We start from the raw sequence: 27,115 nt of genomic DNA, 5'->3' as shown, positions 1-27,115 counted from the left end.
CCATCAGTTAGAGCTAAATAAATACTTTTTTCCCCCCTTAGTCCACAAAATAGTCTATAGTAAAAATATTTCAATACCAATATTTGGTGCAATTTCGTTAGTGAGAATAACTGTGGAATCACTATACTCCTCAAGAGTGTCCCTTTTACTGTAAGGTTATAGTACCTCAGGTTTTATCAAGACCTTATAGCTACCTTTTGTGGTTTAAAAAGCCGTGAGTTATTTCAGAAATAAATATGGATCATAAGTCAATCGTATTTTGAGGATCAGCTTATGATCTTTATGCCTTTATTCCTTCCAGTGTGAATATTGATGCTTTCTATTGTGCGACTTTTGTTCTCTTGGTTTCAAGATTTCTTTTCTGGCTTTCTAAAAACAGCAAAACATCCAAAATATGTAATTCACTGTATTAAGTCCATCGGAACACAATTGTCCACACCCAACTTGTAATAAGTAATTACCTAAAGCACGTGGTTAAAAAGGGTATTTTCAGTCCTCAAATTACTAGGACCATTAATGCTTAGATTGCATCAAGAGCTAAAAAAGCCTAGCCATATTTTTTGACAGTTTATTCTGTGGTTGAATTATAGTATCACTAAGTAACACACTTATCAAACTGCAAATTGCCTTAATGTTGAATGCTTTTCTCTAACTGGTGTGAAGAGGTGTATTCTAATTTTATTTCCCCCACAATTACTATGTCAGCTCGCTTAGAGATACAGCAAGGATAGACTGATAGAGCTTTATGTAAGAGTTGTACATATAAAATGTTATACTATTCAATAGGATTTATGTGTATTATTTCTTAAGGAAAAATATAGTTATAAAGATGAGTGCTTCCAAAACAAAACAAAACAAAACAAAACACCCTATTTCTTTTAAATTACTGTAAAATGAAAAAGTTAGTGTGGAAGCAGTGAGTTTTTTGTTTGTTAATTTGTTTTAATTATCTGCTTCTGTAAGGTTTAGCAATCTTGAATGGATTGGATACTTCTATGGGTATAGAAACAATCCTTCAATATCACCATAGCCGTATCAAACACTAAAACATCAATTAGAATTTTTTGGATATTGTATCTTTAAGACCTTGGTGAGCAATTTGAAGTGGCTGTTCACTATGCCTAGTGGCAGATTTTTCTAAAGATTTTTTGTAAACAGACGAAATTGGGCAAAAGGTACAGTCCTGTTCTTTGAAAAGAAAAAAAAATGGGAACAAAGCAATGTATTTTGAGCCAATGAAAATGCAAAAAGTCATTGCTTACCAGATCTAGCAAGTCAAATGAGGCTTGCTTATGAAATTATAAACTCTTACAGAGGTCAACTTTAAAAATCAGTCCATAACATTTTCTATAATTTAGGACTGAATTGTGACCTATTATACAGATTTTAGAATTACTTGACATCTACAAAAACTAACATGTACAGTTTCCTTCTTTGCTGTCATCTTGTAGAATTATTATATTCTGTAGAAAACATTGTGTTAAAATTATAGAAAAACAAATATAATTCAGGGCATCATAGCAATATGCAATGATCAATGAAAGTATAATCAACAATGGTATTTCACTCAAACTTTTTTTAAAAAGATTTTATTTATTTATTTGAAAAAGAGAGAGTGCACAAGTGGTGGGGTGTGGGGGGAGGGCTGAGGGAAAACAAAAAGCAGACTCCCCACAGAGCAGGGTACCTGCTGCAGAGGTTCAATCCCAGGACCCTGAGATCGGTGACCTGAGCCAAAGGCAGATGCTTAACCAACTGAGCCACACAAGTGCCCCCTCAATAATTTTTTATTCACAATTTATTCAATCAATAGTTTTTAAATAGCTTCAGTGTGCTAGGCACTGTTACGCAGAGGAGGTACCAGGAGGCACAGATATGTGGCCCAGCTGACATTTATAATCTAGTTGTGGGAAGGAATAGTAAAAAAAAGTTACAGCCATAAGTAAATATATGGAGTTCAACCCTGTGATAAATGCTATGAAAAAAATAGGATATCATGAGAAAATTTAACAGTGGGATCTATCTTAGATTGTAACATCAAGGAAGCCATCACTGAAGCAATTAACATTCAACTTCAAATATAAGGTTCATGGGGCACGTGGGCTGCTCAAGCAGTTATGCACCTGCCTTGAGCTCTAACCCAGTGTCAGGCTCCCTGCTCAGTGAGGAGCATGCTTCTCCCTTGTGCTCTACTTCTTTTTTCCCCTGCTCAGATTCTCTCTGTCTCAAATGAATAAAAAGAAAGAAAGAAAGAAAGAAAGAAAGAAAGAAAGAAAGAAAGAAAGAAAGAAAGAAAGAAAGGAAGGAAGGAAAAGGTTCAAGTTAATCAAGTGGAGAGCAGAGGGATAGGATTGCAAGAGTCCGGACCAAACTCATAGCATCTGCTAAAGACCCCAAACAGAAAAGAACTATAGATCTAAGTATGGTGAAGGTGAAAGGAATTAAAAAGATACTGACCATATCATGGTAGAGACTCAAGCAGAGGGAATGCCTAATATGATAATATTTTAAGAGAATCCCCCTGATTATTCTGTGTCCAATGCATTGAATGGTGTAATTGAATTTATTTAGAATTATATTGCATTAGTCCAGGAAAGAGGATACTGTCTCAAACTGGATTGTTCCTGGTGGCAATTGAAAGGTGTCTGTGAGCTTGGAATGTATTCTAAGGATAGAATTAACTGTGACTTACTAAATTTTGCACTTTTCTATCAATTTTTCTGTAGTTAAAATCTCAACAGTGTCTTAGAACAGTAAAATTGCTTAAACAAGCTATGTGCTCTGATTCTTCAGAAAAGATAGCTAGTGCTACTTACACACACACACACACACACACACACCCCATTAAAGTAAGCAAACATGCAAAATTCACCTTTTGGCTCTTTCCTAGCGATCTGCTCTGCAGAATCCTGTTAACCTTGTTTGTTAGTAGTCAATGTGTGGTCATCAACAAACCTTGAACATGAATTCTCAGATTAACATTCAACAGGTTCTGAACTTAAGGCTTTTAAGATCCCCGCAGATGTTATTCATCTTTCAGTGACGGAGTATGGTATTTCAAGGAGGTAGACATTTTTTCAGTAAGAAAAACAGTTAATAACTCATAGCTATACCTGCATTTTTATAGGCAAACAAATTATAAAGTACTGTTATAAGGATTTTGGAGAAGTAGAGATACTGGTGTGAAGGAAAAACAGATTTTAATACTCAAAGGAATGTTAATGATTAGCGTCCTTTCTAGAACATGCTATTTGGAAGAGTACATTTTTGCCTATGAAAATATCCCAGATAATGTTAAAATTGCATTAAGCATTCAATCACTTGGTCAGTATATACTACTATATATAATATTACTAAGCTTGAAAATTTTAATTCTGATTGCTAATTTTCATGTAGGAGGATGTAAAGAAAAAAATACAGGATTCTGTACATGTATTTTAAGTCAGGGCAGGCAAGCAGATTGAACATTTCAAGTTTGGTTATCCACCTTTAGGTGAAAAGGTTAGTTACAAGTAAGGATTAAGTCTTGATATTGTTATACAGAGTCCCTTTAACAAAAGAAATTGAGACGTTCTTAAAAGGATTAACATTTTATGGGTCAGGATGGAGGACTATGACTTTCATTCAAATAAATATATAAGGAAAAAAATCCTATAGCTAGAACACACAGCTGGCGAAAAACATCATATTCCCACATACATTTCATGTCTTTTTGACATGTGTATCTTCACTGTATACAGACTTATATGCATACAAACTTTCCCACAGAAACATGCCACATACGTAGAATTGGAATGTATATTTTACAAATAATCCCCTCACAGACAATTCAGGCAATAAATACAAAGCAAAGTAATATAGCTATCTTTTCCTGTGGCTCACTCAATTATGAAACATTAATCTAAATAATTTTTTCTAATAGATTATTTTGTAAATACTCTCAAGTCATAGAATGACCCACAGAATGCTATCATAGCTCTAACAATAGCATTTTAAGGGTCACACTTTAAGAGGTTTGTGATTACCTGTCAGGAGGGAAAGTTTGGAAAATGTACTTTTCTGCTATAAGGCTCACAGATGGAGACTTTAAACTTGAACTGAATCCAAATAACTGAGTAGTCATGATACTCTGGTCACCTCAGGAAATATAAACCCCATTATTTCTTTTTTTCCCCCTGACACCTCATGTAAATACTGGTAACCATTGATTCCAGAGGATGATATGAAACAAAAATGAAAAAAAAAAACCACAATAAATTTACAAAATTCCAATTGGAAAGGATTGTCTAGAAACTTTAAAAAGTTGGAATCATTATAATGTCCTCAGAAAGAAAAGACTTTAAATATATTTAGATGTCATCATTCTTTCTCTTTTTAAGTTAGCTTAAGAAATATTTAGAAGTAGGTATTTTACATGTGGTGTTATAGAGGCAAAGAAATTCACAGACTCTTGCCAGTAGCTCCATCATAAATCAGATGTGGACTTAATATGGTTTCTGAATCTTCCTTGGGTTGGAAGCTTTCTGAGCTTTATGAATCTTCCTCAACCCTAGAGTTAAAATGGATGTATTTGAAAGTAATTATATTGTGTTGCTTCAATGTCAGAAAAACATTATTAGTATAACTTTAACAAAATCTCAGATCTCATCAGCAAATAGAATGCACACTTTAAACACTTTTCATGGATAGAGTAGAAATATATTTAAACCATTTTGACTTCAATCTTTTTCATCTTCCCCTATGTAATTAAAATAACCTAATGAGCATACAGAACAAGGAAGTGTTAAAGCCGAGAAGCCAGCATTTGGTAACTTCTTAAGGGCATATTTGATACAAGTTGACACAATTTCTAATCTTCTACTCAAGAGAAATTCCCAAAGTGGAAAAGATGCCCTATTTGAGGTCGAGTGTTTTTTGTCAGGTTGTTTGGGAAGAACAAGGCACACCTGGCCAAAACACATCAACCTCTTAAAATATAGAAGCTGCGGACTAGGAAGGTATAGAGTTGGTGAAAGCTAAAATACATTCAAATTGTCTCAAACTTTGGAGTAATTTAAAAAAAAATTCTATGAAAATCTAATGGGACTTGAGCACATTTGAGTCTAATTAAAAGAGACACTATTTTATGTAGTCCTAGTTATGCTGATCCAGCCATAGGAGGAATCCTGCATAATGAAATCTTGCATGGGAAAGAGTGTTGATAGATAGAGGTCTTGAGTTGGAAGTATGAGGTCACTGGTTTATATCCTGAGGAGAAAACCTGGACATATTCCATGAAAAACAGCTGCTTTTTAAAATGTAATGTCTTGCACACAAATGGAATTAAACCCGCTACTGTCATTTTAAGGATTCCACAAGTCTCAAAGAGAGGTGGACATTTGGACTCAATGCTGCTTGAGCATGAAAATATAATTTTCCTTGACATAAATCAATAACGGAAGAAAATACACTGCAGTCAGAGTACATACTTTATGACTTGAATTATTTACATTTATTGAGGCTTGCTTTATGGCTTAGAATATGGACTATCTGTGTTTTGTATTTATTTGAAATGGCTGTATATTGTATTCTTGTTTAGTAGAGGTATTCTACAAATGTCAACTACGTCAAGAAGGTTGATAATCTGTATCCTTTATGCATCTTTACCCTATACATGTACATTTGGGAGGGTGGTCTGTCAATTATTTGAAAAGGATTGTTGATATCTCTCAATATAAAAGTGGATTTGCCTGTTTCTCTGTATAGTTCTATTAGTTTTTACTTCATGTATTTTGAAGTCTTTTAATCAGGTGAATAAATATTTCCAACTGTCATGTCCGTTTAAAAAAAGAAATAAAAGTGCAGGGATTCACCCCCCACCCCCGCGTCAGCCCTTGTAGAATTCCGGAGATCTCACGAGATTTGGCTTCCTGCAGGAAGTGCGGCGAGGTTGGGCTTGGTTTCTCTGTTCTGTGAGACTGTTCTGAGGCCGGTTGTATTTCACCTGTCTCACCCAGCCCGCCTTCTGTTTTTTTTAAGTGGTGGCGCATTCTACTATTTCAGCGTATTTACAAGGATATATTATTTTATCGTTTTAACAAGGAATAATTAAAAACAAAACAAAACAAAACAAAAAAACACCCAGAACACCGCCCACGCCGTGGTTTTAGCTCCTGAATGGTTGTTTCCTACGGCCGGGCTGACCCGTCAGAGAGACCCCGGCGTCTCCTAGTAGGTAATTCACCCTCCCGCCTGCACCCGTGGGGAGGGGCGTGGGCGCTCGTGCTCTGTTTCCCCGTCCCGGCGGCCGTGGGAGCTGGGCTGGTGGACTCGGGAGTCACCGGAGCAGTAAACCACTGCGGAGAGCTGAGGGAAGGGGGCAGGTTGTTCTAAGGCCCTGCTGTAGATATGCCCCGGGGCATCCAGCCGGGGCTCAAAAAGTGGAATTTGGAAGCCCCTTTCTGAGCTGTCTTCCGTGGAGGTTTTGTACAAACCCTTCTTGTGCCAGGGACGACGCTGTGTTTAACGAGTATTTCAGGGTAGTCAACCTGTACCCCCGTAGGCGTGATTAGGGAATGGGGTGGGCCCAGAATTTGGTCCCCGTCTGAACGGGTTGACGAGAAGAGCAGGATATTCAATAGCGTCCTAGTGTGAGTTCCAGGCCTGACTGGGCCACTGCGTGGCTTTGGGATCTGGATATTGTCCTCTTAGCACTGGGGCTGGGCTGTCAGACTGTGCTGCTCACAAGGCTTCCTTCCCCCACCATGCTGGCGGGAACGCGCCTTACCCTTCAGACTGGCCTGCGGGCTTGGCTGGCGAGCAGATTCTGAACGCGCTGGCCCATTGGCCAAGTCCGCCGAGAGTGCAGGAGCGAGGAGCGGCAGTAAGTGCGCTGAGAAGTTGTCATCTCCCATCTCAGTGCTAGTCAAGCCCACTTCTCCTCACACAGCGGAAGCATTGCGAGTCAAGGACATCCGCTGATGGCCGGCACGCAGCCCTGTGGCCTCAGCCTTGTCCAGTGCCGTGAAGACCCCGCCAGCTTTAACACCCAGTTGCCCTCGTTCACTGGGCCAGCTCTGGAAAGACTCCTCACTCTCACCAAGACAGATGGACACACTCTGAGTCCCAAGGCCTGAATATATCAGAGTAATGATGTACCTGTGTGTTTATATCTGATACATGCTACAATATATACAATGGCTGTACAATAATACTGTTTTACAAGAAAGACTTGGCCCAAAATGTACAGACTCTGATATATTTTAAAACCAGAAAGAAAGACAAAGGGAAAAAAAAAGAGAGAGAGAGAGAGAACTCTTTTAAAACTTAAAACATAGAGTGACTTATGTTTTAGTTTTCAATTCTAGGCATATGATTGCGGTTGTAGGAAACTATCCAATATTTTTATTCAGACAATGCCTATTAATCAGTTTTAGCTGAATTAGATACTAAATATTTGTCACACCAATTTTATAACCTTTCTTAGTTTTTATTTATTTATTTATTTTTTTAACCTTATATAGTTTTTCTTTAGTTTGGAAAATTATATTAAAAATAAGGGAAGCCTGGGCAGCTCAGTGAGTTAAGCCTCTGCCTTCTGCTCAGGTCATGAACTCGGGGTCCTGGGATGGAGCCCTCCATCCGACTCCCTGCGCAGTGGGGATCCTGCCCCCCGCCACCTGCCTCTCTGCCTACTTGTGGTCTCTGTCTGTCAAATAAATAAATAAAATCTTTTAAAAAATTTTTAAAAAGTTAAAATCATACTAAGGGATCTACCAAAACCATGTAGCATCATTATTACAACACTGTTACCTGCCAAGAATACAAAAAATTGAAGACAACAGTAGAGCACAAAGAAATTGGTCTGCATTTATTTTTCAGAATAATTAGCCTAGACAATGTCTATCATTTAAAAACTCCCACCAAACTATTTTCACCATTTAACAGCCCAGTATTTATTAGTAAGTCATATTTATAGTAATCAAAGTCTGCCATTAATATGATAATATCTCTCTAAATATTTCTTGAAAATAGGAGTGCTTTTATATAAAAAGACTCTATCATATGAGGTTGAGAAACATTGAATTTAATAAAGTTTCCTTAGGGAAATTTCCTCACAGCAAGATTTCCAAAAGGCTTTAAGGTGTTAATTTGAAGTCTAGTGTAATGAGAAATGCAGTATTCTCTCAAACTCAACTTCTCATGAAATTCTTTATTCCATGGAGCATCAAAGCAAATTAGTGTTTTATGGAACACATCAGTGTTCATTCATTCATTAATATGTGTGTTTGCTTTCATTTGGTAAATAAATAGCTTTACCAGTTTTTAGTATCCTAGATAATGGCATATAAATGTACAGAAAATATTTTCTAGTATTGTTTGGGATATTCAAGATATACCCAAATTTCTGTTTACCAACGATAAGAAATACTGTTAGAAAGTAGGGAGAAAGTAAAAGGCTGTATAATTAAAATTAAATTTCACTAAAGTAAAATTTGAACCTCAAATAGTATATGTACATTAAAGGGGAAGTTCATGGTAGTATTGTTTAGTTTACAAAACAAAAATACATTTAATAAAAGATTGGCCATGAAAATAGTGTAAGGTCAAATACAAGAATTCATTTAAACATATAGAGATTAAAATGTGCACCTTTTCTTTTATGCATTTATCCCTTTGATAAGAAAATATACTTTTTTATCCCTATTTTGTTGCCCTCACATGATTTTAAGGTAAGAGTTCTAAGGTCAGTGATAACTCTGCTACAATGTATTATTAAATCAATGTGTGTATTTTTTCTGAATGTTACAAATCAATTACTGATAGTTCAAAAGCTCTCTCTTTCTTTGATGTCTACAAAGATGATAACCAACTGTATGTATGTGGATGAGGTGCTTTCCTGATAGACCGTCTTTTAACTGCATGTCTGTTGATAATTGGTACTTTTGCAATAAGAGCATTTTCAACTACCTGAATCAAGATTTTCATTGCAATATCATTTACTGGTTCCTGACAGCTAATGAAGTGGCAAAGCAGGGCTGATAAACTCCAGAGCCTATCAAGAGGGTTGAGTGTAACATTTTTTAAATTCTGATTTACTAAATGAGGTGGAAGTCATTAAGTTCATCAAACAAACTCAGCTATGAACTTTTAAACTAATTTCTTGAGTTTTTAAAGGAGAAGTAATTTTTTCCCTTTGAGTGATTAGAAATGATAGAACAATAGTTGTAATTAGGAAAGCTAGAATTTTTTTTGATTTTGTAATTCTAGTTTCTACCACTTTTTGAGTAAGTAGTGGCATTTAGCCTAACAAGACACAATTGCCTGTTTTAGATAATTGCCTTTAAAGAAAGTATAAAATTAAAATAAATATTTAAAATCTTGGAAATCTTATTAAAGAGGTACTGCCAGTTTGGGACATAGCAAAATACAAAGTCTGAGTTTTCAAAGCAAGTTTCATGAAGTGGAATTACGTAGGTTATTGTTTTCATAACAATTTAGTAATTTGGAGAGAATTTTTTAAAATAAATACCTATTTTTGAAGAAATGTTCCAATTTTAAAGATAAAAATTATTTTCAATTGTTTAATCCAAAACTTAGCAATAACACTAATATTATAAATGATTGGTAGAGATAATCTCCTTTTAACTATTTACATGCCAAATAAAAAGTATCAGGAAAATGAAAGAATTTAGAAATTGGTGACCTTAGATAATATTATATGATTCTTTCATACTCACACTGAACTGTAGTGACTAGAACATAATACCACAAACACTTTCTCTTCTCCTGACTAAAGGCAAGTTTTACCTCTATTATTCTCTATTCAAACTAATGGGAGAGTGTCATTTTAAATGTTTATTAAGTCAGAGATTAAAAGGAGATCATATTTCATTCTAAGCAATGTTTATTATTTATCATTCATTCTAATACTTTCATTAGTGTTTTGGCTTGGGTTTTTTTGTTGTTGATGTGAGAGGGAAACGATAACATTTTTGATGAAGGATAGAAGGAAGTTTAAGAAGAAATTAACTTATGCTGCTTTCTTTGTGCATTCTAAAAGAGGTAAATCTAGTTCTGAATTAGATTTTTGTTCTTGTGGGGGTAAATGTCTGTGTCCTGCACTGGTCTAGAGAATATTTAGTGTCTGCTGTCCTGTTCAGCCCAGAGATGTGCTTGATTTTAATGGGCCCTGGCAAAGCAAGGATTTTCAACAAATATTCTGGATTCTTAGCTTCATCCTAGGCAATCACTGAGTTGTCCTTAGGGCTCTTAAACCAAACCTGGCTCACATTATCTTTAATTTCAATCCCAGAACATGATCTAATCTTAGAATACACTTATAGCAGAATATGCTTGGAAAACAAAAATTGAACAATTTCAACTTGTCTTATTTCCTATTTAAGATAAAATTATTAAATTATTTTTTGTACCAAGTAGATTTTAAAACTAATACTATGAGGTTGTTTTGGCAAAAAAAGAAAGTATTTGGGCAGAGCAGATTATAGGAGAACTAAAATCTCCCAAATTATCTATATAATAATCCCATCTACTTCTTTGTTTTGTGTATGTCGAAAAATTATAAAATGTCAATGCATTCTTATGTGTGTACTTCATTAAACCATCTGAATTCCTTTGCTTAATTTTAATTCTGAAATGTGTCCACTCCAAAATTAAACACATTATTAGGGGAAACATATTTATAGTGTGTCATCATAAATAGGATATTATTGTTACTAAGATTGGAATGGCCTCAGAACACATTGTATGGTTTTATCTAAAGATCTTTTGAGTTCATTGGTTTTTCAACACCCTCTGCTCCCATCTCTGTTCCATCCCTCTACAGGGAAATCTGATTCAAATAAAATCCTTTTATGGGCAAGCCAGAAGCCTTCGTAATTAATCTATTCTAGTTAAAGGAGTGGGACATGCCTAGGTATGCTGTATGAATGCCCTCCCTGTTTACCTCACTCCTCCCCCCCATAAAGACAGTCAAATAAGCTTTCAGGTGAACAACTTCTACTTCTTTAATTGAAAAACTCAAATTGTTCGTGTTTGTAACACAAAAGCACCATGCAGTTTAGAGAATGAAGAGACTAGAGTGGTAAGGGGAGCAAGATAAATTATGGGTAATCTAACCCAGATGCACTTTTATATGCTCATAAACATGTCCCTTTTATCTACCTAATCAGAAATGCATCTGTTCATTCATTTGACAAACTTATAGTAAATACTTTTTGTTAACTAAATCTGTGGTTTCAGTAATTCCTACCACCATCCACACACCCCTGCTCCTCTGATTTGGTTACTTGATTGATCCTTGAGACTGTCCATATGATCTGGACTTCCTTTTGACCTTCTCTCTCTTCCAACTCTAAGAAATAGATTCTTATCTCCATCAAAAAGAGACACCTATGAACACTGAAATAAGTACATTCTCCAGAATATTCACACTTGAATGTATCAGTTTTTGTCCATGAATAAGGAAGGCTTCTTTCCTCCCATAAATATATCTTGGGGTTGAAATGATGGAAAAATACTGATGAAATACTCACTGTCTTTCTTAAGTAAAAACTCATTTGCTCAGCATTAGAAAAATTCAAATAAATCATTCTTAAACAGTTTAACACAATTCTTTTTTTTTTTTAAAGATTTTATTTACTTATTTGACACAGAGAGAGAGATCCCAAGTAGGCAGAGAGGCAGGCAAAGAGAAAGGGGGAGGCAGGCTCCCCGCTGAGCAGAGAGCCCGATGCGGGGCTCCATCCCAGGACCCTGGGATCATGACCTGAGCCCAAGGCAGAGGCTTTAACCCAATGAGCCGCCCAGGTGCCCCAGTTTAACACAATTCTTACAGTGAGCGTATATAACAGATAACAGGTAACAAGTTCATAACTTTTGAATTCTCCATATGTGAATATTTTCCTCCGTTTTCTTACTGGAAAAAATAAAGTAAGCAATTTGTAAATGTCAGAAAACATTTGCTTCCTTATAGTTATGTGTAATACGATAGTTATTTGAAAAAGACCCTGAAATGTATGCTATGGTACTTATAAATAATTGACCAGGACTGCCTGAAAGAAATTAGATGTTCAATTGTATTAGGTAAGCCTCCTTTTTGTTCTCTTTATCTTTGCTAATGATAATACAATGCTTGCTTCTCATAGGCATTTAATGAACAGGGACTGGTAATAGAAACCTGCCTGTAGAGAAACCTTATAAATAATTAAGACATAAAGACAATCAAAAACAAAGTTTTAATCTCTGTATTACTTGCCTATCACCCCATGCACTAAATTAAACCAGTGTGAATTATAAAAGAAGGATCTATACTTTAATTGGAAATTTTTAGTGACTAATCATCTTGCACAGAAATAAGTGATCAGTTGCAATGCATAGTTATATTAATCACTTTTATTCATATTAAAACATTTAGTTGCTTTATGTAATACATTTAAATTCATTTTTATTTTTCCAAGGAGAAGTAAAGATTATAGATTATGTATGTATCATGCATTAGTTTTTTAAACATTGTTAGCAACTTTTATGTTTTTACTATATATTTTACAAAAACTAACCAAGGATCAGGCAGCAAAAAATTAGAAAAATTAGTCATAGTTTTTCTAGAAATTTATTAAGAAAGAACATTAAACTAAGAGCCAGAAGAATTTAATAGAAACCTGACCTCTGCAGCTGTTTATGCTTTTTGTAAATGGAAGTGATCAATAATTAATTAAGTATAAAATATAAAATATAAAAATTAAATAAGTATAGTTAACCATTTCTTCTACAGATAACACACATATGGCACTTTGCTAACTTTATATCTAAGAGGACTAAAGCACATATCCATGCAAATGAGTGACATCCAATTAAAACACTAGTGTATGTTGTGATCAGAATGGATGGGACCTCAGAAGAGGGAGTAACACCTGCTAATTCTCAAGGCTTTCATTGGAGGTTTGGCCCCTAACTGTACCTTGAAGCATGAGAACAGTGAAAATAAAATGGAAGGAAGGAGGGGGCAGACCAGGTTTAGAGAAAAGTAAATTTGCCATTTCTGATAGAATTCTGGGAACTTACAGAGACAGGCATAAAATAAGATAGCAGAGGAAAATTAGGGACTATGCCTTTATCAGGGACCCTGGTCCAAGGTAACAGTGGTGGGTTCAGGCACCTTAAAAGTATTGCATTTTTGAAATATGCTCTGGTCACTTTGTATGGTCAAGCCTTGAAGAATATATTGAAGTTGAGAGAAACTGAGATAGGGAACCAGTTAAGCTATTGCAATTGCAGTAGTTTTTGTGTTTAATATTACTAGTTAAACAAAAGTCTGAAAACTTGGTTCATATGGTTGTTGTATGTAAAATGACCATAATTGTACTTAGCATAAAGAATCTTAAAAATAAGCCTGTTTATTATAATTTTATAACCAGGTTGTAAGTAATTTAAGGTTTAGATGGCATAATTTTATTAGTCATTTGAATGGAACATGTAACTAATTAGAAAAGCTAGAATATAATCTGAATGCAATATGTAGTGCTACATTTGCTTTTTTTAATAGATGCTTATTATTTACTTTACCTGAGTTTTTGTTGAGATGTTTGTTGTTATTTACTTTACCTGAGTTTCATTTACCTTAGTTTTGTTTACTTTACCTGAGTTTTGTTATTATTTACTTTACCTGAGTTTTTTTAAAATAGTTAAGCTGTTTTAAATAATATTTATTGAGATACTTGTTTCTATGTAAGAGTAATAGGTATATGCCAGGAAAATGTTCCAGAACTAGAAAAACAAAAATAAATAACAGCATATTTTAACTCTAGAAAGGGAGCTTAAGAGATGAAGCAGCTATTAATCTACGTTTGTACATGGCACTGTGTTTTACAAAGGAAAGCATAGTACACTGTCCTTAAAAGTTTGGGAGAGCCTTGACCTAGATCCTCAAAGGTGAGTAGATTCTCCTGTGCACATGAAGATGAAAATTTGAGAGCACTGGGAGAATAGAGAGCCCCTAGGCTATGGTAACTATAGATAGAATACCCTTGAGTTAACTGAAGATAATCCTTCTTGTGTATGTGGTTAGAAGTATACCTTGAATACAGGTTTTAGTTGTGATGATGATGACGGTGGTGGTAGTGGTGATGTCACCTTTGTACTTTAGCTGTACTTTCTCTCTTTATGGACATTTTCCAATAACTTAATAGCTGTATAGATTCCTAGAGTTTAGTTCAGTAATAAAGTATTTGAGGATGAAAATTTTATGATTTGTTAACTATTTGGTTACTAACTCTGTACTACCTAAATATATGAAAGTATGTGATAGATTTTAGCATTCTATCTGAAAATGTTTCATGCTTTTACTATATTGGGTATATTCTCTTAAAAATGTATGGTTTGATATTTCTCCCTCTCTTCATTTAAGATGGATATGTTTCTCTATTTTATTATTTTATTTTCCTCTTTTTCCCGTGAGATTCAAAGGAAAGGGATAGAGTAAAAGTGCCTTTTTTCTCAACATAACAGAAGATTTTTCTGGAGGTAGTGCTAATATGGTTTATTGGGCTAAACCTATAGAGGGAGTTCTGTTAGAAGATGATTATAATAATCAAAGGAATTATGAATTGAGTTATGACAATGACTGAGGATGTAAGCAAAAGAAAATACACAATAAATTATTACAGGTTTATACAAAATGAATGAATCTGTGGATGATGAAGAGGTTCTGGTCCATGATCATTTGGGTCAATGATACCTGCAACCAGTTTTAAAACATACAGAAAGGTGATGATATCAGTAATGGAAAGAAGAAAAGGGAGTGAGTTCTGTCCAAGTCACAACTCTCAGGTATCTGTGCACTATCTGAATAGAGGTTTCTGATAAACCTTTGTGTGGCATTCAGAGGGAAATCTGTCTTGGAAGATAGACATTTAAGACATGTAAAATACTACTAGTGACAAAAGAAACTCTTGTAGAAAAGATTACCCATGGAGTTACTACTGTGTATAATAGTTAAACTACAGAGCATTTAAAATAATATAAAGATTTAAGACATAGAATAGGGTAAGAGCAAAAGAACCTGGTGTCCTGGTGTCAGATGGGAGTGGGTATCTTGACTTCATACCACACTAGTTCTGTGACCTAGGATATTCCCAATATCTATCTGAGTAACTTTTCTCATGAGAAAAAATGGGAATGAAAACTGTTACCTCACAGCATTGTTGTTGTGGGAGACTAATGAATATACCTAGACATCGTTCAGCAGCTTTTGATATGGAATGCTCTTCCACATCTCATTCAACTGGTCAAGGGCTTACAAAGTCTTACACATTTTTTTAAGGCCAGGTTTAATTGTCAGGCACTTTCTCCAAGGGTTATCTATTTTTCCTGGACGCATTAATTTTTCCCTTCTGTTAAATTTCTTAGCTCTCATTATTCTCATTTTTGTTCATTTAGTTTTTGCTTCTCTGAGGGCATTTGTTGCACTTCCATCAAGGTTTTATTAATCTTTATATTCCACATAGTTGTTAGCCAATGCCCATGTGTAACACATATATAAGGACTGGGTAGATTTTGAATTAGATTAGACAATGAGGAAGTAACTCTCCACACATATTTTTCACATTGTAAAAAGAATGAAAAATAGAAAAACAGATTAATATTGCAGGTAGGCCTGCTATTGATGTTTTACAAGCATATTGAAGAAAACTATATTTGAGGAAAAATATACTGTCCTTCCCTGACAGTGTGGTTTATTGTGTGGCATCTAGCAGCATAGAAGCTGGGCTTGAGCTGGTAATGGACCTTCACTTTTCTGAAACACAAGTATGGGCACTTTATCCCTTGATCTGGGAGTCTGTCCAAGTCAAGAAGCTGATTATTCACATCATCTACAAATAAGAAGCATCTGTCAGAGGAGAGTCCTGGCATAAATTCAATGTTTGGGAGACGTTAGAGATCAGACTATTAGCAAATAAAAAGAAAAGAGTTGGAAGAACTTTGAGAAATGTTCTAGGCAAAGGTGGTGGGATTGTGTTTATATAGAGTGTTGTGTGGCCTCTGGCATGGTCTGAGAAAGTAGTAAGATAAAAGTTACTCTCACGTCAGGATGTTTACATGTGGTACTTATTTTGAGTGTTTACTGACACTGAAATTGGAAGATAGACTTTTCCAGGCCCCTGGGTGGCTCATTGGGTTAAGCCTCTGCCTTTGGCTCAGGTCATGATTTCAGGGTCCTTGGATCGGCCCAGCATTGGGCTGTCTGCTCGGCAAGGAGCCTGCTTCCCCCCTCTCTCTGCCTGCTGCTCTGTCTACTTGTGATCTCTCTCTGTCAAGGAAATAAATCAAATCCTTAAAAAAAAAAAAAATAGAGGAAGAAGATAGACTTTTCTAAGTATATTTGAATAATACCTACCAAACTTTGTTAATTGAGAAAATATACTCAGCATCACTAAAGAAATAAAAGCATGTAGACATCCATGAATATTGACTCTATCTATATAATAGCAAGATGCACTGGCTAGAAATGCTAGAAACAGAGTTCATCATTGACAGTGTATCTTAGAGGAGTAGTTGCCAAATAGAAGTCTGTGGAAAGCTATTACCCTTCTCTGTGATAATTTTAAAATCAAGTCCTTGGAGGGGCGCCTGGGTGGCTCAGTCAGTTGAGCATCCAACTTTTGATTTCTGCTCAGGTCATGATCTCGGGGTCCCTGGGATTGAGTGAGCCCTGCCTCTGGCTCCCTCGGCAGGGAGTCTGCTTCTCTTTCTCTTCCTGGTTGCACACTCTCTCTCTCTTAAATAAAAAAATAAATCTTTAAAAAAGTAAAATAGAAGAAATCTTGAAATAAAAATAAAGTAGTAAAAATAAGGTAAATTTTTCTACAATATAAATTAATTCATATCTAAGAATTATCTTTTTTGTGTGCGTGTGTTTTCTTCCTTCTCTTTTTATTGCTTTAATAAAGTGCCTCCTTTTTTGTATGAAATGATATGTCAATAGTACTTGTTTCTCTTATTTTTATAATGAAACAAAAAGTGACCAACTTTTATTTTAGCTCCTATTTTGCTTTGGAGATATTTTTGGTTTATGAAATTTAGGAAGCACTAAAATGTGGGATCCAAAACTTTGGACTTTAGTGAACTTTCCAATATTTACAAATATCTGGATGTAGTCCTCATTTAGTCAAAATATTTGACTTCATATAGATCCAGCTTTGACTTCTTTAAATGGGATCTTTGACTGTTCTATGAAAGGACAAAGTTCAAGTCATGGACAAAGGGCATAAGTCTAAAGCCATGAATGAATACAGGCAATTAATTTGAATCCAGAAACTGGTAGGGTCCTATTACCATTCACGCTATAAAATTTAGAAGAAGGGTAAGAAAAAGGAGAAAGAGAGAGAGAGAGAATGAGAAATGGAAGTCAGAAATATGAAGAACAGTGTGATTATTGTTTGGATTTGAAGGTCAGGCAGTTCTTATACTATAAAAACGTCTAACTCTGGGCGGTCTTGCATTCTAGATATTTATTGATTTTATTGCCTTTTGAGAATCTGACCCAGTTTTTGTAATATAATCATCTGTAGAAATCTATTTTTATCCTAAAGATAATCAGTCTGCAGGAACATTCCAGCTTTATTATGTAGAGATAAGTAGTCATGTATGATTTTGATATAAATTCTCCCATCTTTTTTCTTTTATGTATTAAAATAAACATTTAGGAAGAGCATCAGTTCATAAAATAATTTTTCAAATTCTTAAATAATGTACTTATAGTGCATTAAAACACTAACTTTTTTTTCCCTTCAAACGTGGCTACATTAGAGACTATGATGAATTCAGAAAAAAGATCTGAAAATTTATAAATAAATAATTAGAATGAGAATTAGAATTGACTCATTAGGGAAGATCATGGTTCTTTTTCCCTAATTAGTTGGTGGGATACCTTCTTTTCTCAGTTATAAAGAAATATAAAATCCCTGGTAGGGAGGTACTATGAGGGTCTCAAAAAGACTCTTCTCTCAGTTATAAAGAGATAAAATTCCTCATAGGTAGAAATTGGATTTAAAAGGAATAATTAAGCAAAATCAAGTATATTTGAAAGTGATAGAAAACACAGCTGCTAACCCATACTCCAGGAGAATACTGCCTTTGTGTTTAATGAAATGATCTGGCAGTAACATTTTTTTTAAGGTGTTGTTTGTTTCCATTGTGATGTCATACAGAAACCATTACAGATTTCTCTAAGTTGTGTGTATCGAGGAACCAGTGATTCTTGCCGCACAAATTTACAAAATTTGACCTGTAACTTATTTTTCAATTGGGTGAATATTTTCCTTGTTTGGAATTACAATACAGGTATGCATTACATTTATTATTTAAAATTTAGGTTACAGGGGCACCTGGGTGGCTCAGTGGGTTAAGCCTCTGCCTTCAGCTCAGGTCATGCTCTCAGGGTCTTAGGATCAAGCCCCACATTGGGTTCTCTGCTCAGCAGGAGCCTGCTTCCCCCTCTCTTTTTGCCTGCCTCTCTGCCTACTTGTGATCTCTCTGTGTAATAAATAAATAAAATCTTAAAAAAATTAAAAATAATAAAATTTAGGTTACAGAAGTTGGCAAACAAAAAGAATATTTCGCTGTTCTTAAAACAGCATTTATATTTAATATTAATATAAACCAAAGAACATATTGCTCTTCTTATTTATCCCTTCACCAGGCAAAATTGTAGTGTTATCAAGTTAGCATATTTGGTAGAATAGTAATTTTTCAGTACATTCCATCTGGATCTTAGTTTCCTACTTCTAGTCAAGAATGTTGAGCATATTAATGTTTTACCTCTACTTATTCTCACAGATGATAATGTGCTCAACTATGTAAACAATTGTTCTAGGTATTTTACATGAATTATCTAACTTCACCTTCATAATAACTCTTAGAAGATGTATTATTAACCCCCCTTTTCCAAAAACTGAGGCCCAGGTAGCATCAGGAGTTCATCCTAGTTTGCATAGCTAGTAAGTACAGTGTTCTAACCTATACCTAGGTGACTCCATGTTCTGTAGATATAGTAGTTGTCTTCCTATAACTATTTCCACTTGATGCTTAGAGCTCCCTTATGTAGTTTCTACATGTTTCCAATTAAAATCCACCTTTGTGTCTTTTAAGGAATCCTCCTGTTGCTTAATAGTTATAAAAATGTCTTGGTTTAGACCCAGCTGACTTTTTTTTTTCAGTTTGCCTAACTCCCTATGTGTTTGATTTCTCTTGTATTAGGGTACAATTATTATAGATTTTAGAATTGGAGGGAGTGTTGAAGGGTATCTTCTCTATTTGATAATTAGTAGCTTCTTGAACAGCTATTCAGTCAGTCAGTGAACATGAACATAACGTAGCCCCTGCTTCTCGTAGTGGTCCTTTCTGTCCTTATACAGCTCAGGGTATGTGAAATTTCAGTCTTATATTGATCTCTGTAGCATTGATTATTTGCAGTTATTGGGACACTGGCGAGGGGCTGAGATTTAAATTCAGATATCATGTAGTGAATTCTGTTTTTTCTCTTTGAAGACTAACTAGCTCTCATTTATTTCAGATGTAACTCATGAATGAAGTTCTTACTCCATCTCTCCTTCCTTTTTTTTTTTTTGATGGGTGTTAGGGAAGGATAAGGCTAATCTGATAATTTACTGTTTTTCATGAGTGAATTAGAAAATCATCTTTTAATAATTTGTTAATTCTTGTATTTTTTTATGTATTAGGTAGATGGATAGATAAATCAATAGATAGAAATGGACATTCAATTTAATATTTACTGACTGGTAATAAGGAAAAAAAATCATGTGAGTTGTGAATAGTGAGCTATTAATTCTGTATTTCCTGATGCGAGGGAATGTTAATTCTGGCAAATAAGTCATTTATATGAGTGATTGACAGTGTGATAGAAGCAATCAGTAATGTAAGCAAACATTATAAAGAAATTATTTCTGTGAGAATTTCTTGGAGCATGCATTTGAACTAGCTCTTAAGAATCAATACTTTTTTAAGATGGTGTATCATTGTAGATGTCAGAAACAATGGAAGCCAAGGCTAAAATGTGGCAAATGCAGAGCACATTTTCCTATAGGATGCAAGACATGAGGGAGGAATATTGGGTTAGGGTCTAAATTCAAATGGTAGTGGCCTGGCTAAGTTAAGGAGTTTGAAATGCTGTTTCTTCTGAAATAGCATTTTTGGTAATATGGAGAAGGCAGTAGGAGAAATCAATAAAGAAGGGAAATTTGTCAAAGGGTTAATGACCTGGGGTCAAGGCTGGGACAGAGGAAGGGTCAGCATTGCTGCTTCCTGTCCTTGGAAAACACTTTCTACATTTTGTGGATGTTGATGAAAAGGTTCTACTATTTGTGCATTGGAAAAATCTGAATCATTGATTCAGGACACAGTTTTGGAGAATCCTCAAATTTCTATCCCATGGAAGAGGGTTTGTGGTAGCATATATACATAAACTTTTTTGAAGCCAATAGTTAAAGAAAACCTCTTCGGTGATTCTCAACAATTGCCTTTCTAAAGCAAAAGTGGATTTACAATTAACATTATTATTATTTTTTAAAAAATCTTTTTCTCACTTATGTATAGGTCTGAAAGTTCAACATTTGCCCCTTTATAGCTAAAACAAATAAAAGAATGATAACAAACTGAAAAATTTGAAGTCAGATAGTAAAATTCATGTAACTTATGTTTTCATAAAAACCTAATTTGGTTTCTCTATATATGTCAGTTACAAAATATTTCAAAAGACTTAGATGGTAGAATTAATGGTTTCATGGTCAAAAAGACATGTAGAAATTCGTAACTGTAAGGAAGCCCTATGGGTGCCTAGGTGGCTCAGTCCATTAAACCTCTGTCTTCTGCTGGGTCATGATCCCAGAGTCCTGGGATTGAGCCCCAAATTGGGCTCCCTGCTCAGCAGGGAGTCTCCTTTTCCCTCTCTCTCGACTTCTCACCCTGCTCATGCTCTCTCTCTATATATCTCAAATGAATTTAAAAAAAAAAAAAAGGCTCAAACAACTAGGAGTTTAAAATGTTTCCCCCATACTACCTCTGCTTTTTGGCCCCTATGCTTATCCTTCTAGATAGCGACTTGGAACAGATGAAACCCCTTAAAAAAGTCTTTGTAAAATTAAAGACATTTTGGATACAATGCTGAGCATTTCTTTCTATCATTGCATGCAGAGAGATTCCATTAGATTAGTTTTGTGATGAGGTATTTGTGTCCCTTTCTTTTGAAGGAATGTGTGGTCTTGAGTATGAAATGAGCAAACTAATGGGTGGGATTTCCATTTCAATGAAGTGTTAAAAAAAAAAAAAACAACTCCTGTATATTTCATATTTCTTAGGACCATCAATAAGAACAACCACTGATTGGTAAATACAGCAGGCAGTAGTTAGATTGCCATGTACCAATAGCCCATGCTCATGTAGGACCTCACATTAACACCCAATGTCTTGCTTTGTTACCTTGCAGAAATGTTGGAATCCAACAATGTGATCACTTTCAATGGCTTGGCCAACAGCTCCAGTTATCATACCTTCCTTTTGGATGAGGAACGGAGTAGGCTGTATGTTGGAGCAAAGGATCACATATTTTCATTCAACCTGGTTAATATCAAGGATTTTCAAAAGGTATCTTTATTCTAATATATACACTGTAGTTCTTTTAAAACATCTCAACCTATTTAACAGTTAATTCTCTAGCTATTTAACAGGGTGACAACTGGAAAAATTGTTAAAATTATTATTTTATCTTTTCAGATGCAAGTAAAAGTAATGCACTGATTTGTTTATCACAAATCAATGGATGCAGTAAACCATAAAAATCATCAAGGAAGAAACTGTAGTAATTTCCAATGATCATTATAACTTCAGCTTGTCTTTCCATATTTATATAATTTTTGCTGCATAAAATTAAGTATCTGAATCATTATAGACATATAATTAATGTCATGTGTGAAATGATGTATATATATGTATGTATAAATTTATACATCTCTTGGGGAGGGGGGCACCTGTGTTGCTCAGTGGGTTAACCTCTGCCTTTGGCTCAGGTCATGATCTCAGGATCCTAGGATCAAGCCCTGCATGGGGCTCTCTGCCACCAGGGAGCCTGGTTCCCCCTCTCTGCCTGCCTCTCTGCCTGCTAGTGATCTCTCTCTCTTTGTCAAATAAAATAAAATAATAATATTTAAGAAAAAAATATTTAAACATCTCTCTGTAGTACCAACAAATGCAGAGTTCATCAGTCATCATACACATGCCTAATCCGGTGTGTCACCTATTTTTGTAAAACGTTTTTTGGAACAGAGACACTGTCAGCCATTTACATACTGTCTATGTTTGCTTTCATTCAACAATGGGAGAATTGAATAGTTCTGATAGAGATCATCTGGCTCACAGAGCCTTAAATATTTACTATCTGGCCTTTTACACACACAGTTTGCCAAACTCTCATCTCGAAGATCAGTTCTTCGTGTGAAGTTTTTACAAATGTGGTCATTTAGACACCAGAAGTCTATTGGCTTTATCCTTATTCTTTATAGTGTTTCTGGCTTATTTAATTAATAACTTATATACAGTTCAGAAAATAAAAATAGATTGAAAAGTTAGTGGAAATTATGCTGAGTCCATCTGCTGTGCTCAAAGTCAGTCATTTTTTCACAGTTAGTATTTCTAGTCATCATTCTCTGAGGGACAAAGATCTTTTATGCGGTAGCTTTTGTAAGATTGCTAGTATAACATATTTTTTAGAGTACATTCATGTCAGTTTTTATGTATGTTAGTTTTGCTTCTTAACATTTAGGGCTTTAGGGTGGTGTTCCTTAACTTCTGATAAACTTTAACGGATCGGACAATAAATTTTTAAAAGTAACTGAATTCTATAAAAGCTTTTGTTCTGGTTGGAGAATATTGCTTTAAGGATCAACTGAAGATAAAATTTAAAACTGATTGTTATCTCTAATAGAGTATACCATTGAAGCTAAGGCTTTTACTTTCTTATTACTCAAACACTAAAATTCTGACTGTGCATAAAGATTTAAGTCATTATATATATCATATAAAACAGCGATATTCCTTACTGATATACTTTGGGATTAATATATGGCATTTAAAAATCACCTTTGATATTCCTTTTTCTAATTTTTCAATCTACTTGATTTCTAAGTCCTCTCAGATCATAGCCATATCGCTAAGGTTATCTGTTGCCTAAGAAAACTGGTTATCCGTTTAATTTTCCTTAAATGACAAAAGTATTTACCTTGGAGTCCTTTGTAAACATCATAAAATAAGCAGGTTTTGTTGTTTAGTGAAAAGAAGTCATCCTTTTTATGTAATGAATGAAAATTCTAAGAAGATTAAGAAAAATTTTATATCTTAATAATTATATCAGTTCATATTTCAGTGTTTATAACACTTTTATCATTTTATAAAATTCATATATGTGAATAAAAATAAATGTGCACGTATCTGTAGATAATATGTGAGTACATAATACTTCAGAATATATATTTAATGTTTACCATTCTTCTCTAAATAATAAAATAATAAAGATTTTTAATTTAAATAGTATGTTCTAGAATTGAAAAGACCTAATTTTCATAGGAGACAACCTACTGTTTTATAGATGAGGAAAATCCCAGAGCCATTTGTATGTCTGGGATATAACCACAGTATCTTCTACCAACTAGACTTGTAATAAATATATACTGAAGTACTGAATTAATTAAAATTAGGTGACTTACCCAATGGCATAGTATTGTTATAGCTCCTGCTCTTAAGGTTAAAATCATTATTCTAATGGAAGACATATTTCTAATTCTAAAGCATCTCATTCCAAACTTATTATTTAATTATATCACACTGTCTATAGAGCAAATGCAGTTTACTTAAGAATTCACATATATTTGTCTATTAATATTCTTCTTAACCTATGTATAATGCTATTCAACATTTTCTGAAGCTTCTACTCTTGTGATAAACTTTATAGGGGTCACTTTAGGATATCATAAATAATTCTTGAGGGACTTGTAATATTAAAGATAAGATAATGAACATATAAGTGCATAGTAGGCCAATCCTTGTTAGAGACAACATATTCTCAGATTGGGAAGGACCATGAAAAGATTCTAGGCCTTGATAAAAGGGTACTATTTCTTTAAGGCATAAATGCTTCCTTACTAAATAATGACTAAGAGGGGCTGTCATGAATAGAAGCATGAGGAAAGGAAAGTATAATATAGATCATGAAGCCCTTTCAATATGAGAATAAGAAAGTTTGTCATTGTTAGTTAACTGAGAAATTTTTGAGCAAAGAAGACAAAATATCACAGGTTAGCAAATGTAACTGAAAAGTTAGGAATTATTCTTTGTGGAAATTATTACTGTTAGAAATGACAAATACATATATTTTTATATAAAATAAATATATATATTTATTCCACTTACTTACAGTTATCCTCACTAAATTGCTTTCCAAAGTAGAATTTTTTTAAATATATTTTTTAAAGATTTTATTTATTTATTTAACAGAGATCACAAGTAGGCAGAGAGGCAGGCAGGCAGAGAGAAAGGAAGGGAGGCAGGCTCTCTGCTCAGCAGAGGCCGATGTGGGGCTCAATCCCACCCTGGGATCATGACCTGAGCTGAAGGCAGAGGCTTTAACCCACTAAGCCACCCAGGCCCCCAAAGTAGAATTTTATATGCTGAATTTGTTTTACTCATGCCAGATTTTTTTTTTTTTTTTTTAGATTTTATTTATTTATTTGACAGACAGAGATCACAAGTAGGCAGAGAGGCAGGCAAAGAGAGAGGAGGAAGCAGGCTCGCTGCCAAGCAGACAGCCTGATGTGGGGCTCCATCCCAGGACCCTGAGATCATGACCTGAGCTGAAGGCAGAGGCTTTAACCCACTGAGCCACCCAGGCACCCCTCATGCCGGATTTTTAAGCTTTATTTATTTATATATTTTTACTCTGGAACTCTAGAAAGTTGAGAGTTCATATCCTTTAAGTATGAAAGAATTAATCATAATGTTACCAAAATTATTTTCATTAACATTTGACATAAGAGAGAAATGATAAAATGAGGCCCATGCTTCTCAACACCAACAGTCCAAGAGCTAAAAAAAATTAGAAAAAAACTTGCCTGTTTTAATTAAAAATTAGATGTTTTAATGATCTGTAAGTTTTATGTAATGTAGCTGGCAAGCTTAATATGAAAGTCCATAAATCTTAGCCCTTCACTGTATTATTATTATTGTGTCTTTAATAAAAGTTATTATTTTAGCCTCCCATTGTAAACTTTAAGAATAGATCACTTGAGTTTTCCACAGCCAACATAAAGATGGTGTTGTAGAACCTGTGGAACGAACTACCCAGCATTTGGCTATAGGAATTCAGAAGTCAGGGTAATGTGAATTTTAAGGATATGCATTTACCATTGTTATATTGTTTTTTATTATGTGATTACTATATAAGAACTTTGTAGAACAGGTCAAATAATATTTTTAACTTACATACAAAGATATACATGAAAGGAAAAGCACATGAAAAAGAAAAGAATACATGAATTAAAAGCTTCAAATGATAAAAATGAATGCATACTCAAAAATTTCTAGGGTTTTTAAAATTGTGACATGGACCTGAAATGCATTTGTTATGCCATCATAGGTTATTTCAGTATGTTCTACATTCTTGCTTATAAATTTATTGTATTTTGTTTTTTGAGTATCTAGATTGAATATCACAGCCCTTATACAAGTTCATGACCATATATAATGAATTATCAAGAGGTTCCCAAATAAATGATGATCAGTCATTTTGAGACTAAAAGCTATCTAGTAGACATAAATTATTGCCACAATGTTTGGATATTTTTTATATACTTTTTTTTTTAAATTAACTCTTACCAGAGGACAAAGGCGAATTTTTAAAAAATTAAATTGTTCTGCCCCAATACAGATAGTAGTCATTTGAATCGACCTGGGGAACTGAAAAATTTTGTATTAAAATTTAGAGGAGGGTATTTACATTAATATAATGAGGATAATATACCCACAGTCCTCTAAACTACCAAAAAAGTCTTGTCTTAACTAGCACTGTCACTGTAGTCATAGAATATAGGAACCTTTCAAATTTAGCAAAAATGTTATCAAAGGATGAATGTGAAATATTAGGGATGAAGACACAAATGTTTTTTGGTTAGTGTAAGTTTTTCCCACAGTGGCGAAGCTTTTTGAGCTATTTGCTTCTTCATTTCCTTCTTTATCACCAGAAAGCATACAATGCATTCTTACCCACTGTCCTGTCCAAAAAAAAAAAGATTCCTTTCTAAGATTGGGTTTTCTAAACCCTCTTAGTGGCTCATTCTAGTGTGTCATACTGAGATTTGAATTAGAGAATAGGATGCAGAGTACCCAGTGTTTAAATTTCATGATCAGGGGTGCCTGGGTGGCTCGGTGGGTTAAAGCCTCTGCCTTTGGCTCAGGTCATGATCTCAGGGTCCTGGAATTGAGCCCAGAGTCCTGGAATCTGCTCAGCAGGGTATCTGCTTCCCCCTCTTTCTCTGCCTTCCTCTCTGCCTACTTGTGATCTCTTTCTCTCGGTTAAATTTCATGATCACTATTTCATGATAAAGACATTGATTTAGAAGAATGTAAGCCACATGTTATGTTTATTTCTACCTCTCTTCCCTAGATTTTCACATCCTCCCCATGTGCCTGAGAGTTGTCTTCTCTATACTACTTAGCTCTGTTGATACATAAATTCTGTGTTGCTCAACTTTCATATATAGCAAATTCTGATGGGTAGACAGATCTGGAATGATTTAAGTTCATACCAATTAACTGATGCCACTGCCAAATCTAAGCTGAAAAGTCCTTGTCACATAATGTTTTGTGGAACTTTCTTTATCTAAGTTGCCCCAACTTGGTGTAGCAGTCTGTAATATTGGATCACTTAGAGAACTTAACGTGGCATAAAGTTGTGTTTTTCTCTGTCCTCAGATTGTGTGGCCAGTATCTTATACCAGAAGAGATGAATGCAAGTGGGCTGGCAAAGATATCCTGGTAAGTATCAGTCTACTAAATC

The 27,115-nt window shown here is 34.6% G+C and overlaps 1 protein-coding gene across 2 annotated transcripts in view; it reads left to right on the top strand.

The window, feature by feature from the left end:
• Positions 1–27,115, top strand: part of SEMA3A (semaphorin 3A) — a 322,510-nt gene that overhangs the window by 139,822 nt on the left and 155,573 nt on the right. For both annotated transcript variants that reach the window (XM_059170983.1, XM_059170982.1), the window contains 2 exons: positions 21,500–21,657; positions 27,031–27,093. In XM_059170983.1, the coding sequence (XP_059026966.1) occupies positions 21,500–21,657; positions 27,031–27,093 (221 nt within the window). The remainder of the gene's footprint in view (positions 1–21,499; positions 21,658–27,030; positions 27,094–27,115) is intronic.

The sequence above is a fragment of the Mustela lutreola genome, chromosome 4 (assembly GCF_030435805.1).
Source record: "Mustela lutreola isolate mMusLut2 chromosome 4, mMusLut2.pri, whole genome shotgun sequence".
In the NCBI taxonomy this organism is placed as follows: domain Eukaryota; kingdom Metazoa; phylum Chordata; class Mammalia; order Carnivora; family Mustelidae; genus Mustela; species Mustela lutreola.
This window is presented reverse-complemented; position numbering and strand designations above follow the sequence as displayed.